The following is a 19,172-nucleotide window of genomic DNA, read 5'->3' on the forward strand; positions in this document are numbered from 1 at the left end:
ATATATATTTATATCAAGATGATTAGATTTGACATATAAAAACTTCATTTCAATTAGTCATGCATGAGCATGGAGTTACTGACTTTCACCAACTCCAAAAAATTTATGCATGAACACTTCTAATACACTTGGCATCACACCATCTTAAAAATGTGGGGAAGCCATGACCGAGAGCTTAACTCTTGTACGTGTTTGAGCTATGTAATATTAGTAGACACTGGTCCACACAACACAAGAAAGCACACAAAGTAAACGCAAAATGGAATAGTATATTGTTGCATGTTAAAGATCACAATTATGAAAATTTATAATCTAAACAGTTGTTAGTTCTAAGTAGTAGATTCATGTATAGTTGTTTTCATGTTGTTTTTTAGTTGTTTAAGTTTATATATAGTTGTCATGTTGTTGTATTGATATCTAATTATTGTTTACTTGTTTTCAGATATATTTTGATTTTTAAAAAAAAAACATGTTAGTATGCAATGGATTGACTTCTAGTTGTTGTCCAATTGTTGTTATTTAGTTATTTTTTAATGTGTTAGTATGTAGTGGGTTAATGTTTAGTTGTTTTCCAATTATTATTTTTTTTAGTTTATTTTGGATATATGTTTAGTTGTTTTGAGAAATATTATAAGTTTATTTTTTACGCATTTAAAAATGCAGGGAAAATTGCTTTGAGGTTGCTTTTTTAGTTTATTTTGAGTTAATGCAATGAATTGATGTCTAATTGCTTTTGCAACACTGTATTGTTGTGAGGTTGTTGTCGTATTGCATTTAAGTTGCTTTTTTGATATTGTATTGCAATGTGTTGCTTTTTTAAAATGTAAGAATGAATTTTTTTGATGTTGTTTTTTGGTTTTTTTAGCTACAATAGATTGCATTGTGAGATTGTTGTCGTGTTGCTTTCTTGTTGTTTTTTTAACGTTATGTTTTGTGAGTTGATGTTTAGTGTAAATCGTATTTTTGTAATTTTGAACATTAAAATTGTATTTTTGAAAACTTGAGTTAGTAAAAATGTAAAAAAAAAAATGAAGGATTGTAAAAATGTAAAAAAATCATAAAAAATGGGTATTTATGAAAAACACCTAATAATCTATATATATATATACATATTTTTAGCATTTTAACAAAACACGAGATCCAAAAGTTAATTTTTTAAAATAAAACAAATTTTTAATAATTTATTTTACCATTTTAAAAATAAATGATCCAAATAAGTAATCGGGCAAGATACATGTGGTTCAAATAATCTATCTATATATATATACATATTTTTAACATTTTGACAAAACACGAGGTCTAAAATTTTAAATTTTAAAATGAATGGTCTAAACAAGTAATCGAATATTTGTGGTTCAAATAATCTATCTATATATACCAATTTTTAACATTTTGACAAAACATAAGGTCCAAAAATGAATTTTTTTAAATAAACGATCCAAACGAGTGATCGATTAAATTAGAAGGTTACCCTTATACAAAACATATATTACATATAATTTATTTTTTATAAAGAAGTTTTAATCATTCGAATACACACATTGCCCAAAAGTTAATTTTTATAAATAAAATGGATATTTGCGACTAAAATACCCAAACTTACAACTTACTAACACTTAAATACCCAAACTGATTTTTTGGTGGCAAAAGTACCAAAACGTGAAATTTACTTGCAATTAGAGATATACAGTGTTAAATGTTAAAGTTGACCGGTCAAATGACACGTGACACCACATGATTGGTCCACATTATTATTATTTTAAATAATTTTAAAAAAATATCATTTTATATTTTTCATTTTTTTTTTTAAATCAAATTTATTGTTTTTCAATTTAAAAGTAACAAAAAATAATTTTTTCTCATTTTTTTCAAAAAAAATATCAAATTTGTTGCTTTTAATCAATTTAAGATTAAGTAAAAAAAAATATTTAATCTTAAATTATTGCTTATATTTTAAACAAAATTACTTAATTTTTAATTGAAAAAAGTAGAAAAAATGATAAATAGGAAGATTTTAATAAAAATAATAATAAATAAAAAAATTTGCGGATATTAACAATAAAAAAATTAAATTTTAAAAATTGTATTTTTGATACTTAATCTTAATTGAAAAAAAGTTTGAATTTTTTTTTAAAAAATGTAAATTTTATTTTTTGTTAAATTGAAAAATAAATTGAAAATTATTTTAAGAATAATAACAATGTGGACCAATCATGTAGTGATACGTGTTCTTTTACTAGTTAACTTTAACATTTAACACTGTGTATCTCTAATTGCAAGTAAATTTCATGTTTTTGTACTTTTGCCACCAAAAAATCAGTTTGGTTATTTAAGTATTAGTAAGTTGTAAGTTTGAGTATTTTAGCCGCAAATATCCCTAAATAAAATGTCAAAACAGGTAGTTAGTTCAAATAGACTATCTATTATTATTTCTAACATTTTGACAAAAAGGAAGATTTAAAAGTTAATTTTTATAAAACATTACAAAATGATTGTGCGGAGTTTATTATATTTTCTAGTTAAATAATAATTGAGAGTCCGTAATTTAGAGTTTTTCCCTTTTCCCTTGTTTATCGTGGATTTTGATTGACTTAGCTCACTCAATCCGATCCACAAATTCATAACGAGTTTGACAAAGCCAAATTCAATAGAACATAACAAAATGTTTAGCATATATTTGATACTCAAAGAAACTCCCAAATTTTTGGATCCCAAGAAAATATAACCACTTAAAGTGGAATAATAATTGTTAGGAACAAGAAAGCAAAAATCTGAAATCATAACCGCAGAATTTGATCATCTTATAAAGCTTTTTTCCTTTTAAGATAATCTCCATATATATATATATATATATATACGCATACATCGACGAGAACAAGAGAGAGCCATGCCCATAGTTTAGTTAAAAATTCTGCGTGATCCTAGAGTTGCAGGGAGAAAAAGAATAAGAAGATTAAGGCATGGACTCGTCTACGTTCTCATCTATATCAAGAGGATCTTCCCTTGGAGACTCCTCAGAGCTGGATGCACATTTAAGTCTGAGCGATAGGCTTAAGGCCTTCAAGACTTCTCATTTCGATCCTGACGCCTACATTACCTCTAAATGTTACACCATGAACGAAAAGGTCTCTTCTCATAACCATATTTATATACACTTCTTCTTGTTCGCGAGACTGTAATGTATAAGGATCGTTGTTTTTCATCAAATATAGGAGATTAGGCACTTGTGCTCGAACCTGGTCGATCTGAAGAAAGCTTCTGCCGAGGAAATGCGTAAAAGTGTTTATGCTAACTATGGCGCCTTCATTCGGTGAGAAAATAAATCTTAAGAAGTGGAAAATTTTACGAGTCATATTTTTATACAAGATGTTCTATCTTATACACAGATATGTATGTATGTATGTATATATATGAGTGTCTTGTTTTGATGATATTTTTTAGTACATCAAAGGAGATATCTGATCTTGAGGGGCAGCTTCTTTCCATGAGAAATCTCCTATCAAGTCAGGCAGCTTTTGTTCATAGTTTGGCTGAAGGAGTTCGTCTTGATTCACTATCAAGCGATCAAGAAGATTCAGCTCTAGAAGATACGTCCGAGGAAAACATACAACATTCCAAGATGAAGAATTGGCTTGTGGAGTTTCTTGACACTCTTGAGGTTCTCTTGGCTGAGAAAAGAGTGGATGAAGCTTTGGCCGCCTTGGACGAAGGAGAAAAGATTGTGGAAGAAGCCAACCAAAGACAAGCCCTGAACACATCTTCATTATTGTCATTGCAAGCTGCTGTAAGTGAACAAAGGCAGAAACTGGCTGAGCAACTAGCCGAAACCATGAGCCTAAGTTCGATTCACGGTGTTGAACTGCGTTTGGCTGTTTTAGCCTTGAAAAAACTAGGAGATGGTCCTCGTGCTCACACGTTGCTGCTTAATTCTCATCAACAGAGGCTCCAATCTAGTGTTCAGAGCTTTCGCTCACCGAGCAACTTGTGTGGAGGAGTTTATGCTACGGCTGTTTCACAGCTTGTCTTCTCAACCATTGCTCAAGCTGTGAATGACTCTATGTTGGCTTTTGGAGAGGAACCAGCATACACGTCTGAGCTTGTCACTTGGGGTGTAAAACAGACTGAAGCTTTGGCTCTTCATCTAAAGAGGCATGTTTTGGTGTCTTCAGCTGCATCAGGGAGTCTACGAGTGGCTGCAGAGTGTGTTCAAGTATGTTTAGGCTATTGTTCATTGTTGGAAGCTCGTGGACTGGCGCTTTCTTCTGTCTTGTTAAGGCTCTTTAGACCCTTTATTGAACAGACATTCAGCGCTAGCTTGAAGAAGATTGAGCAGAGCAGTGCAGCGCTAGCTGCTGCAGATGATTGGTCTCTTGTTTACCTGGCAGGAACTCGTCCAGTAGGCTCCGCCATGTCTGTTGGTGGGCCAAATGCTTTTCAGCCAAAGCTCTCCAGTAGTGCTCACAAGTTCAGTTCAATGGTTCAGGTGATTGCGTCTTTTTTTCTTTTATCTGCAAATTTGGATTATATTCTAATTTATTAGTTGGAACCCTTCCCTTCATTAAGAAATTCTAATTGCCAGTCCAGTATTGTTAATTAATTATTGTTTTTAATTTTCCTAAAAACTACAAAATTTCTAGCTACTAAAAATGGATGCCAAGGTGATTAATTTATGTGCCAATGCCATCATTTATGAAATCATTTTTCCCAACAGGATTTTACATTAAAAAGTTGATTTTTTAGGCAACACATAAGGACTAATGACAAGCTTGTCTATTGTTTGAAGCAGACTTCGAACCCAAACATGCGAAAAGACCACTAATTGTGCATTTGTGTTCTATGTATGGTTGTTTAGGACTTTATTGAGGATGCCGGGCCACTTGAGAGTTTGCAAATGGATAATCTAACGTTAGAGGGAATGCTACAAGTGTTCAATTCCTATGTCAACTTGCTGATAAATGCATTGCCTGGTTCAATAGAGAATGACAACTTGGAAGGTTTCGGGAACAAAATTGTGAAACTTGCTGAAACTGAAGCCCAACAGATAGCTTTGCTGGCAAATGCCTCAGTGTTGGCAGACGAGATACTCCCTCGAGCTGCTTTAAAACTTATGCCTTTGCAGCAGCAGACCAATAGATCATCGGAGACTCCAAGGAAAGCTCCTTCAGATAGGCAAAACCGTGTCCCGGAACAAAGGGAAATGAAAAAGCGGCTGCAGCGCGCGGTTGACCGCCTTCGAGACAGCTTCTGTCGCCAACATGCCCTTGATCTCATCTTCACTGAAGACGGAGATACTCATCTTTGTGCACAAATGTACACAAATATGGACTCATATGCAGATGAGCCAGAGTGGTTTCCTTCTCCAATTTTTCAGGTTCTTTTTTAAGTCTAAATAACAAGTTTCTCTTATATTAATTATATGATGTCTGTCTCTGTAATAACTCAAAACTTAACAAGGGAAATAATTCATTATACATTGGACATTGAAACCTTGAACATATATTGTGTATATGAACTTTGATTTAACATTTTTATTCTCAGGAACTTTTTGTGAGACTAACACGGATTGCCAGCATTGCATCGGATATGTTTGTGGGAAGGGAAAGATTTGCAACTGTTCTGTTAATAAGACTTTCAGAGACTTTGATCCTGTGGCTCTCAAATGATCAAAACTTCTGGGAGGAAATAGAGTCAGGACCACAGCCATTAGGTCCTCTTGGCCTTCAACAGGTAAGAATTTAATAATGATATGCTTTATCATTAGTATCAAATTCACTATCACAATGCTGAAATATGTGTCCTAATTTATTGGTATGTGTTCGATACGTTTTGCAGTTCTATTTGGATATGGAGTTTGTGATGCTTTTTTGTTCCCAAGGCCGTTATCTCTCTAGGAATCTACATCAGGTTATAAAAGACATTATTGGTAGAGCGATGCAAGCAGTTTATGCTACTGGAATAGATCCACAAAGGTACGACCATATGGAAAGTACGATCATTTCATGACCAGGCAATATAATTTTGCATGACCACAACTTTACTAGGTGCTAGTCAAATTCCAATCTAGTGTTAAGAATCAATATTATCTCATAAATTAAAACAAAATATAATTTAAGTATATGCCTATTTTAGTAAATAAAATGTGTGGATGTAAAATGTGTATGGTGGTAAAAATGGATGGCTTATACAATGAATGGGTTATAATAATGACTTGAGCTGGAGTCAAGCTATCCACCTTTCCTGCTTTACCTTTCTTCACTGTTGGGCACTCTTTCTTGAGATGCCCCACTGTTCCGCACACAAAACAAGCCTTGGCCCGACACTCGCCCAGATGGCGTCTTCTACACCTCAGGCACTCCGGATAAGTCCGCCATGCCTCGCCGCCACCCTGACAGCCACCCTGTCAACCCCGACCCCTCCTATCAGGACTAGCAGCGGTCGAAGTGTCAGGAGTCTTCCTCTTGAAATCACTGGGGCCTCCGCCCTACCTGTCCCTGAGTAAGGAGGCAACACTCTTTGACCCTCGCGCCTCATCGCACTTTCCCTCCAAATCTTGTTCTCCGCTTCCTCAGCGGTAAGAGCCTTATCAATGGCCTAGGAATAAGTTGTTCCTTCATGTACCGTTGTAATCCTAACATCCTAGGCTATCATAGCATTAAGCCCCCTGATGAATCAATCTTGCCTAGCAGCATTAGTAGGCACAAGATTTGGTGCAAACTTTGCAAGCCTGTCAAATTTTAGGGCATATTCAGTAACAGTCATATTGCCCTGCACCAAACTCACGAACTCATTAACTTTTGCTTCCCTGAGGGCAACATTGTAGTATTTCTGACTGAACAAGTCTTTGAAGCCTTCCCAACTCAAAGCGGTAACATCCCTGGTCTGCGATGCCACTTCCCACCAGATGCGGGCATCTTCTCTCAACATATACGTGGCACAGGCCATCGTATCATGCCCCTCTATCCTCATGAAATCCAGGATAGTAGTAATCATAGTCAGCCATTGCTCGACCTTAAGTGGATCAGGTCCCCCCTCAAAGATTGGAGGTTGCTGCTTCCTGAACCGCTCATATAACGGCTCCCACCTGTTCCCAACCTCCCCAGACTAAACAGCTGGTACCACTGCAGGTGGTACAATAGGGGCAGCGCTCCCTGATGGAGCCTATTGTCACAATAGGAGAATCTGTTCAACCTGGCTCTTATACCAAGTTGTAACGCCCTGGATAGCCAAGACCGATACACTGTATACTTATAATGGTGCAAGACTTGCTAACCAAGTCATTAATTTAAAAACGTGTCACTAAACATGTTTGAGCTAGGGTTAAAAAGGTTTTGGTCATAAAAGTTTCATTTTATATAATTAAACAGTTTTACACATGGGATCCCAAAAAGAAACAAATTTTAAAAGTTGGCTTATAGAATTCCCAAAATACAGACAACCATCAGCCATACTAAGGCAAAATAGACATTTCTGGTTGTCGCGTCCTTGCCTAAACCCCAACTGTGGCGGCTGAGCAGCTGGTCATGTACATTTGGCTCACAGAGCTCTCCGAGTCAGGGCTGATCAAGCTTGCCCTTGCCTTTACCTGCACCACATAGCACCCGTGAGCCAAGGCCCAGCAAGAAAACATAATATGCAACACAAAAAACAAATACCGAAAGTCAAATCCTTAAGCAAGACCAATTATTAAATAATCCACATTAGCCATTTAACACACACTCATAATCAAAGATGCAACTAATTTCAAATAACATTCAGGTCTCATAATAATCATGTCACATAATAGTCAGGGCCGACAACTTAGGCCGCACCCTCTGTTTACCCCACTAACTCCGGCCCGCTTAAACCAAGCTTAGTGCATAATAAGCTGTCCTCGGCTACCAGTGGCCAAGCCGCGCCCTGTGCGCTAGTGTAACCCTTGGCACTCTTAGATCGTTGGTTCACTGTTTACATGGCTTAATACCATCCTTTCAAATAAACATATCAGGGAGCCCTTAGTCCCATTACAAATACACCACCGGGTGTAGTTTTCTTACCTTTAGTGTCTGCATCCACTGACTACGAGCGACGCTCCTCAAGCACAATCCGTTCTCGAGCCCTAGCTTTAACACCTAGTCACAACCAAGGTATTGGGTTCCATTAATATTCGAGTAAAGGTCTCCAGGTACAATACTAGCTTCCGGGACATCGAATTCCACCAAGCACGGTGGGGAAATCGATCCCGAGCACCCTAGGCTAGACTCCCGAGCCTAAAATCCCCAAATGTTCAAAAATGCACCCAAGGGCTGCGGCCCTTGAAGCCTAGCCGTGGCCCGCCTCTAAAATAGAGCCAAGCCCCCATCCCAAAGAGCAGACACGCGCCGCGGCCCTGCCCTTGGATGTTGCGGCGCTTCCCTCTGGCCGAGCCTCCCTGACTCCTTTGCATCCTAGGGCCGCAGCGCTCTAGAACAGAGTCGCGGCCCTTCCCTTCGTGTCCAGAAAATTCACCATTTCTAGCATCTAAACCCCATCCAAAACCATCCCAAAGCTTCCTAATTCAAAACCCATTAATCACAACACTTTTATCATGACTCTAACAACATATCCCAACAGAAATTCAGCCCAAAAACCTACAAAAACCCCATTTTGATTCTCTGAAACCCAGCAACTCTAAACACCAAAACCAGTCATGCAAAACTAGAATTTAAACCTCTAAATTACGAATTGAATCTTACCTCTTCTGCTGAACCACTTCCTGAACAGATTCCTGAGCTAGAATCCAAGCTTCTCAGCTTAATTCAATCCTTAAACATTAAAACCATAAACACCTCAATATTTAGCCACAACTCAGAATTTTAACTCCCAAAAACAAACTCAATTCTTACCTTGATCCTGGTTGAATTGCCTTAGCTGAGCACTGGATTTATCCTACAAGTTTCCAGCCCAAATCACTAAATTCCAGCTGATTTCTCTTAAGTTTTTCTGTGGTTTCTTGGGAGAGAAAAGAGAAGAGAAGAGGAGAGAGAGAGAGAGAGAGAGATAGTATGAGTCGATTTGTGTTTTGTTCCCCTGTTTTCATTAACTTAGTCTAATCCTAATCAGTTAAGTCAATCCCGAGGCTCGGGGTACCGGAAACGTCCCCGAGGGCAAAACGGTAATTTTCCCCAATACTCCCGCCTAAGCTTTCTATCCTCAAATATCTCCATATATTTATTTCCATAACCCAATAGTCTAAATAACTACCCGATACCTAAAATACCCCTGACTTATCCAACGTCAAATACTAAACCCCGTTGTGACTTTTCCCGCTATCTAGCTCCATAGGATCGCCTCAAGTCGCTCACTGCAAATCTACCCACATAATAATGTTGTTCCCACAGATATATTATTTAATCACATTTACCTTCAAATAATCATACAAACATGCATTGAATCAATAAATTCACTCATAAGTCAATTATGCCCTCATGGCACACTAATCAGGGCCCTTAAGCCATATTAGTGATTTTGGGTCGTTACAATTGTTTTACTAACTTTGGGTACTTTCCCCGCTAAATAAAAGATTGGGTATATGTCGGTTACAAACCCCAATCATTGGGTACTTATGCCGCAAATATCCCTTATTATAAATACTCATATCTCTTAAGCTTAAAAGATCATCCAGAATGTAAAATAAACAAGACAATAGTCTTATATATATAAAGGGATATTTGCGGTAAAAGTACCCAAATTATTACGTTGTAGCACTTAAGTACCCAAGTTATTTTTTTGCCGCAAAAGTACATTCTGTCCATATTTTGTTGCAGCCGTCAGTTCCAACTGTTAAATGTGTTTGTGACATGTTGGTAAAAGTACCAAATTAAATGAACATTTGTGGTGAAAGTACCTAATTTAATATATATGTGCGATAAAAGTACCCAAGTTATAATATATTTGTGGCAAAAGTACCCATGTTATAAGAAAATTTGACATGTGGTGGACTTGGCGTCAAAATAAACAACTGCAACAAAATATGGACGGAAAATACTTTCACTGGCAAAAAACATAACTTGGGTACTTAAGTGATAAAAACGTAATAATTTGGATACTCTCGCCACAAATATCTCATATATAAATAAAAGTTTGTAGTCTTGTGATTGAGAGTTTTATTATAATATTCTTAATTAAATAGAGTTTTGTGTTGTGTCTCCAATTTTGTGTGAATTTCTTCTTTGAGATATAAAATTTAGGATTATATATTCTAAATTTTCTTCAACAATTGTTATCAGAGCCACCGTGTATGATTTGTTAGAACAAGCTTGTTCCATTTAGTGAACTCTTGTCGACATAATGACTGATATTCAAGTAGTTGGAGGAATCAAGAAGCTTAACAATACAAACTACACCACATGGGTAACAGATATGGAATCTTACCTACAAGGTCAGGACCTTTGGGAGGTTTTCGGTGTAGTGAAGTTACACAACCGGCTGCAGAAGATGTCAATGGCATCTTGCAAAAGTGGAAAATTAAAACAGGCAAAACAATGTTTGCTTTAAAGACCACAGTTGAAGAAGAATTGTTGGAGCACAATCGTTATGCTAAAATACTAAAGGAAGCATGAGACACTTTTGTTACACTCTTTTCAAATAAGAGTGATACACGGCTAGAAATTCTCAAAAACGAGTTGATATTGATGGCCCAACGTGACATGACAATTGCCCAATATTTTCACAAGGTGAAAACAATATGCCGTGAAATTTATATTTTAGATCCAACAGCGTCTACTGGGGATGCCAGGATAAAGAGATTAATTATCCATGGTTTAAAACCTAAATACCGAGCATTTGTTGCCGCTATACAAGGATGGCTGACACAACCATCACTTGTTGAGTTTGAAAAGTTGCTTGCTAGTTAAGAAGCTATGACCAAGCAAATGGGAGGGGTCTTGTTGAAGAGTGAAGAGGAAGCCCTCTACACCAACAAAAGCAACGGTAAGCGGCAAAATAATGGTTGATCTATAAATGATGGTGAAAACAAGCATCACCAAGGAAAGGAAGATTCTCATCGATCAGGAGCTTCAAAGAATCGCAATAATATTAAAAAGTTTGATGGTAAGTGCTACAACTGCAAGAAAATTGGCCACATGGCAAAGGATTGTTGGTTGAAGAAAAATCATGTTGAAAGTAATAATGTTACTTCTACTTCTAAGGACAGCGAAGATGGTTGGGATGCGGAAGCACTTTTCACTATGAAGGAAGAAGAGTTAGCTCTCGTGGCAACAACATCAGAAAAGATTAACTACAAGACTGGTTGGATTGTAGATTCATGCTGCTTAAATCATATGACGGGAGATAAATAGATGTTGCAAAATTTATCTGAGTATAAAGGAGGTCGTGTGGTTGTGACAACTAATAACTCAAGATTACCGATAGCCCATATCGGTAAGAATACAGTTACGCCTTGTTATAACTATAACAAGGTGCCACTTCAAGATGTTGATTATGTCCCATGAATGAAGAAAAATTTGTTATCTGTAGCTCAATTAACATCATTAGGCCATTATGTTATGTTCGACCCTCAAGATGTGAAGGTGTATTGTGACATCAAAATCTCAGAAAAACCAGCAATGGAGGGCTGACGAGTGGAGTCAGTCTACATGTTGTCAGCAGAGTCTGCATACGTGGATAAGACAAGAAAAAATGAGACAACAGATCTATGGCACATGCGGTTAGGTCATGTTAGCTATTCCAAGCTAAAGGTGATGACGAATAAGTTGATTTTGTAAGGACTACCACAACTTGATGTGCGGACAGACACGATATGTGCAGGGTGCCAGTATGGTAAAGCACACCAACTACCATACATTGAATCAAATTTTAAATAAACAAAACCATTAGAGTTAGTTTATTATGATATGTTCGGACCAGTTAAGCAACTTTTGATTAGTGGTATGCGATACATGGTAACTTTCATTGATGACTTCTCAAGATATGTGTGGATTTTCTTTATGTAATAAAAATCTTACACATTCTCAAAGTTTAAAGAGATAAGAGAGATAGTTGAAGGAGAAGTGGGAAAGAAGAAGACTCATTGCTTGCGCACAGATAATGGGGGAGAATATAGTTCAAAAGTGTTCTCTCAATACTTGAAAGAATCTAACATACGCCATCAATACACTTATGACAATACACCACAACCAAATGTTGTAGCTAAACGGAAGAATAGGCATCTTGCATAAATGTGTCATAGTATGCTACATGCAAAGAATGTACCAGGAAAATTTTGGGCTGAAGCAATGAGGAATGCAGTCGTTGTGATCAACAAATTTCCTCAACAAAGTTTAGAATTTGTTTCACCTTTTGAGAAACTATGGAATATGAAACCTACAGTTAGTTACTTTTGAGTATTTGGTTGTGTTTGATATATTTTCGTTTCTGATCATTTACAGAACAAGTTTGACAAGAAGGCTATTAGATGTATCTTTGTGGGATACGATAGCCAAAGAAAGGGATGGAAATGATGTGATACAGCAAGTAATAGATGCTACACTTCAAGAAATGTGGTGTTTGATGATGCATCTTCTTGGTGGTCCTCATAGAAGAAAGTGTTACCTGACACAAGAGATTTCGAAGAGAAGCACTACTACAAAAAAGGCTTCTTAGGACTCGCACTATTTGAGAGCCTTAAAAAATGAGATTTTTTTAGGACTGCAGAATGCTTTTAGGGCTCACATTGCGAGCCCTAAAAGAATGACCGGAGTAAGTGGCGTCGCCACCACTCGACGGTGGCCATTGGGTCTTATTCTTTAGTGGGTTTTGAAGCCCAAGATGCAAGGAATATGGTGGTGGTTCATCTCGTGGTGGCTCGAGGTTGCCAAAACGTGGTCCAAAAGTTTGGGAAAACCCAAAATCGCTGAAAGTTCAAGAAGCCATTTGAGGGCCTTAGGCTGGGCATGAGGGGCTGAGCTCCTGGGGTTGGGGGTTTCAGGGGGCGGTGCGTGGCAATGGGCGGCGACGGCAAGGCAGGCATTTGGCCTTGGTAGAGACAACCTAGAGAGAGAGGGAGCTTCGAGAGAGAGAGAGAACCGAGGAGAGAGAGATAGTGATTTGAGTAATTTTTGTGTTTTTTTTTATATTATTGAGTGAATTGAGGGATTGGAGGGAATTTTTTATTTTTTAAAATTCAAACTTTTAGGACACACATAAGTTTTTAGGGCTTGCACCACGTGTCCTAAAAAAATATTTAAGGACTCGCAATGGGTGTCCTAAAAAGTCCAGGAGGTGTTTGTTAAAAAAAACTCAAACTTTTAGGTTACACATAGTTTTTAAGAAATTCTTTAAGGAATCGCAACACGAGCCCTAAGAAGTCCAGGAACTGTTTTAGGGCTTGCATCTAGGTGAGTACCCTAAAAAAGTGTCCTAAAAGCATGTTTTTGTAGTAGTGAAGTTACAACAAAAGATGGGGGAGCATATTGCTCAAATTCAACCAAGTTTAGATGAATCAGAAGATTCAAATGGAAGTAATGTCGAACAAACAGTGACTCAGAATCATTGGCAAAATAGTGTATTGAACCAACAAAGAGGAGATGGTGGGCTTAGTGAAATACGAGATTCATCTCAGCAATCTCAACTCCGAAGGTCAACAAGAACACGAAGGTCGAATCCCAAATATGCCAATGCAACTATAGTTGAAGAAATAAGTATCATAGAACTTGAGACATTTAAGGAAGTCTCACAAAGTTTTTAGTGGATGACTACAATGAAAGAAGAGATTGGAGCACTTGAGAAAAACTAGACATGAGATTTTATGCCAAAACCAAGAGATGTGAAACTACATCCATTGTTGTTGCAACAACCATGTACTTTCTTGAGCTGCCATTGCTGTTGCAACAACCATGTACTTTCTTGAGCTGCCATTGTTGTTGCATCAAGTGGTAGATTATGCAGTTCCATTGTACTGTGACAATCAATCAGCAATTTGTTTGACAGAGGATTTGGACTTTCATGCAATAACTAAGAATGTTGAAGTGCACTACCACTTTATCAAAGAAAATGTTTTGCAAAAGGAGATTAAAATGAGACAAATCAACACAAATTATCAAGTTGTTGATTAGTTCACGAAGAGTTTAACTGCTAGCAATGTTGAAAAGTTTCGTTATCAACTTGCCACTACTAAGAAGATGGGAGCTAACATTGAGGGGTGTTAAAAATCAATAATAGCTCATAAATTAAAACAAAATCTAATTTAAGTATATGGCTAATTTAGTAAATAAAATGAATGGATGTAAAATGTGTATGTTGGTAAAAATAGATGACTTATATAATGAATGAGTTATTATAAATACTCATATCCCTAAAGCTTAAAAGATTATCTAGAATATAAAATAAATAAAACAAAAGTCATATATATATATAAGAGCTTATAGTCTCGTGTAAAATAAATAAAATAGAATTTCGTGTGTCTCTCTAATTTTGTGTGAATTTCTTTTTTGAGATATAAAATTTAGGATTATATATTCTAAATTTTCTTCAACATCTACTAATTATCAAATATTTAAAATAAATAAAAAAAATACAATCTAATCCAATTTATATATAACATCTCAATCAAATAGTAATTGAACAGTGTGATTTTCCAATTGGATTTCAATATTTTATAATAAATGTGTTAGTGTTTTACAAAAAAATCTAACACCTTATCATAAAGATATATATTTTTTCATTTTTATGTAATATATAATGAGTTCATTAATTCGTAATAGATAAATTAATTTAAATGTAACTAACATTTGTAATAATATGTGATTCAATCTAATTAGAATTAATTTTTTCTCGTCCAATTCAATCTAATTAAAATTAGATATTCAATTTTTTACAATACAACTAACATTATTGTTTGTTATTATTTTGTTGGTGGCAGCGTATTGCCAGAGGATGACTGGTTTGCAGAAGTGGCCCAAATAGCAATAAAGATGTTAAGTGGTAAAGCCAACTTATTTGGCAATGGAGAACGAGATGTAACCAGCCCTACTTCATCTTCCATCTATTTTCATGGGAGTAACTTAGAGTGAAATCTATGAATGGTCAGCTCAAACTTTGTCTTAATTGCCTCCTCAGATACTTTGTTTCGAAGACTTCATTTTATGTTTCTAGATTATAGTACTTAGACCATATCAACTTTTGTATGGTTAATAAGTTTTCATAAGCCATTGATATATTCCATCGCTATGAATCAAGTGTTAAAGAATATTATAACAATAGAGAAACCTCAAGATTACAACTCTAAGCACAAAGTTTACAATATAACTTATAGAGAACAACATGAGAAGGTTACAACTTTAAGCAAAATCAATACACATGAATAGGACAATAGTTGACAAGATATATAGAAGAAGAAAGTAAAACTCTTACTCGCACTACCAAAGTAAAGAGTAGTGAGGATCACTAGAATTGAACAAGATTCAAAAGTTTATTTATCCGGAAATAGCTTTCTTGAATTATTAAGTCTTATTTTTTCTGGTCAATTTTTATAGAGTTTTTTATCACCATTTGATTTTCAAATTTCACCAACTCTTTGGTTGTTACCAAATAAATTGTGTGTTTATGGAATTAAAAGGATAATTTGGGGGTTGCTTGAGAAGTTAAAATGTTCAAAGCATTAAAAGATACTTCAAAATCGAAACTGTCACGTTACTGATTTGTAATTCCAAGTAACAACTTTCGTTACAAGCTGTCAAAACGTCTCAAATCTTCTCCCATGCAATTTTGTAACATTCAAACACTTATTGGCTGTCAAAATAACATCCCTAACTATAACATCAAAATCAAATGAACAATATGTAACTTCATTTACATTTTGATTGTGGTGATACTCGGGAGTTACAAATCAGTAACCAAATTTGCAACTTCCCTTATATGTTACAAATTGACAAAAATAATATTTTCTCACACTTATTTTATTTATCACATTCATTTAATGAACATTATATTATTTTTTAAAATAAATAATACATCATTAAGCTAAAACATCTCTCACACTCGTTAGTCATTAAGACTTTTAGCTATAATGTCACTACAACAAATTCTACTTTCAATGACTCCCTACAATGTCTTACACCATTGGTGTAAGACATTAAAAATTAGAAGGGATTTTAAATGTCTAATGGTGTAAGACATTGAAAGTGCATATTAATGGCTACAATTGGAAGACATTAAAAATAGTGGAAGACGTTGGAAATAGGCTGGGGTGGTGTTTAAGGGCACATCCAACATCTCCCAGTGGGAGACGTTGGATGCCTCCCTTTTATTATACCCATCTTCTTCCTCTTCCTCCCCACACCAACCCGAGAGCATATGCACAAACCAGAGAGGCGATTTTAGGGCTCTAAGGTAAGCTTTTTTATTTTATTTTATTGATTTTTAGTTAATTATTTTGCAAATAAATCATAGGTTTTGCATTAGGATGAGTAATATACATGATTTTGTGTTAGTTTTACATTTTTATGCATTTTTTTATATACATTGTAGGATTTTATGGTTTTTCCATGGAAGTTTTTAGGGATTTATGATTTTTTAGTTTTTTTTTAATTTAACCTATCACATTGTATAGATTTCATTAGAGTATATATGTTCATGATTTTTTTAAATTTTTATCATTTTTTATTTCGAAATTTAGATATATTTTTGTATATATTTGAATTTTTTTTTTTAAATTGTAACTATTTTGTTATATATATAGTTATGTTAAAATAAATTTATTAAATAATTTATAAAATATAAATATATGAAAATTTTTATGTTTTTGTTTATTATTAAGTTTTTAGGTTATGAAATTTTATATTGATTTTTTGTTGAGGTTATAATTAGCGGCACATTGAGATTTTTTTAATTTGTTTACCAATATCATTTACTATTATTAGATATTTAGTGATATTTGTTTAGTAATGTTTAAGATATTAATTAATTTAATTTCATAGGTTGTGATTTTTGTGGTGAGATTTTAGAGAGTATTTTGCATCAAAATTCCTATATCAATCACACATTTGAGGTAATTAAGTTTCTAAAATTACAATAATACGATATATATTGCTAGATATTTAGTGATGTTTTATTTATTATTTATTAATTTAATTTTATTGGTTTGTGGATTTAATAGCGAATTTGATTACTAAGTGAAGTAATTTTGCTAGCTTTTGGATTAAAGATTGCAAGAGGTACATATATATTCTCTTACTTCTACTTTTAATATTATTAAACAAATGTTAGAGGAGTTTGAATATCTTAAATATTCATCCATAGTGAAGTAGGTTCTGAGATTAAAATTGTGTGCTGCGGTGATAACGGAAGGTTGAGAACTTGTGTGTATTAGTGAAGTAGGTTCTGAGAAATTTGACTGTGTGCTGCAGAGCTATAAGGAAGAAACTTATTGTATGTTGTTTGAATTGTTTGTTTTGCTATTCACATGCAGATGGTTAGGTCACTATTATAGGGGAAATGCTGCCCGATTTTATCTAGGATAATAAACAATTAGTTTTATATAGACATTCTATAATGAAGAAACTTATTGTATGTTGTTTGAATTGTTTGTTTTGATATTCACATGCAGATGGTTAGGTCACTATTATAGGGGAAATGCTGCCCGATTTTATCTAGGATAATAAAAAATTAGTTTTATATAGACATACAACTTTATCACATGCTTATTTAGTGTTGTTTCTTTTCTTTTCCATAGACATAGGAGAATATATGGATAAACAGTGGATGTCAGCGAATAGGTTATCTGCGGAATATAGGAACGGGGTCGATTTGTTCTTAAGGTTTTGTTCGGAAAATGTGAAAGACCCAAATTTTACTTATTGTCCATGTCTTAAGTGTGGAAATGTTAAAAAGATGGATCTTAAAAAGATTAAAGAACACTTATATTTCAATGGGATCAACAAGAGTTACACAATTTGGTATTACCATGGGGAGATAGCTCTGATTGCTCCAACTCTGCCAAGTAGACCAAAAGGAGTGAGGAGGAATATAGTGGAGGAGAACTGGGATCCATTAGATGAAATGATTGACGACGCACATTATGGATCAGGAGTAGACCCAAATAAGTTTGAGACACTCCATAATGATGCCGAGAAACCAATTTACCCTGGTTGTACAAGATTTACAAAATTATCTGCGCTTCTTAGGTTGTACAATCTAAAAGCTAAACATGGCTGGAGTGATAAAAGCATTACTGAGTTATTTGGTTTCTTGAAGGAGTTATTGCCTGAAGTTAATGAAATTCCAATTTCATTTTATGAGGCAAAGAAGACGTTATGCTCATTAGGCATGCAGTACGAAAAAATTCATGCATGTCCTAATGATTGCATATTGTATCGAAATAGTTTTGCAGACGCAAAATCGTGTCCTACTTGTGGTGAGTCACGATGGCAAAAGAAAAGAAATGGTGACGATGTCAAGGAAGGAGTACCTGCCAAAGTTTTGTGGTACCTTCTGCCAATTCCTCGTTTCATCCGATTGTTTAGAAATTCCGAACATGCTAAAAGTTTGTCGTGGCATGCTAATGAAAGAATAAAGGATGGTAAATTAAGACATCCAGCTGACACCCTTGCTTGGAAGAGAGTTGATTTGAAGTGGCCTTCTTTTGGAAATGAATCTCGTAATATTCGTCTTGGTCTTTCGACTGACGGGTTTAATCCACACGCATCCCTTAGCAGTAAGTATAGTTGTTGGCCTGTTATGCTTGTTATTTACAATCTACCCCCATGGTTGTGTATGAAGAGAAAGTTTACGATTTTGACCTTGTTGATATCAGGACCTAAACAACCTGGTAATGATATTGACGCTATTTAGCTCCTCTTATAGATGACTTGAAAACTTTGTGGGATGAAGGGGTTAAGGTTTATGATGCGTATAGGCAGGAAGAATTTAATCTTAGAGCGGTCTTATTGTGGACAATTAATGACTTTCCTGCTTATAGAAATTTATCTGGGTTTAGTGTGAAAGGATATAAAGCTTGCCCCGTTTGTCAAGAAAAAACATGTTCTGAATACTTGAAACACTCTCGGAAAATATGTTATATGGGACATAGGAAGTTCTTTCCTAATACGCATAAACTTCGGACTTGGAAGAAGGCATTCAATGGTAAACAAGAGTTTGAAGAGGCTCCTGAGCCATTGAATGGGATCCAAGTACTTGAGAAGATGTCTAAAATTGTGTTC

The 19,172-nt window shown here is 35.1% G+C and overlaps 1 protein-coding gene across 1 annotated transcript; it reads left to right on the forward strand.

Annotated features, from left to right (window-relative positions):
- Nucleotides 1-2,660: 2,660 nt before the first annotated feature.
- Nucleotides 2,661-15,204, forward strand: LOC133823165 (exocyst complex component EXO84A). Its single transcript, XM_062255775.1, has 7 exons — nucleotides 2,661-3,125; nucleotides 3,213-3,310; nucleotides 3,442-4,483; nucleotides 4,853-5,371; nucleotides 5,539-5,727; nucleotides 5,833-5,969; nucleotides 14,876-15,204. The coding sequence occupies exons 1-7, from the start codon at nucleotides 2,961-2,963 to the stop codon at nucleotides 15,024-15,026; spliced, it is 2,301 nt and encodes a 766-aa protein (XP_062111759.1). The 5' UTR covers nucleotides 2,661-2,960; the 3' UTR covers nucleotides 15,027-15,204.
- Nucleotides 15,205-19,172: the final 3,968 nt, after the last annotated feature.

The sequence above is a fragment of the Humulus lupulus genome, chromosome 3 (assembly GCF_963169125.1).
Source record: "Humulus lupulus chromosome 3, drHumLupu1.1, whole genome shotgun sequence".
NCBI classification, from domain to species: Eukaryota; Viridiplantae; Streptophyta; class Magnoliopsida; order Rosales; family Cannabaceae; genus Humulus; species Humulus lupulus.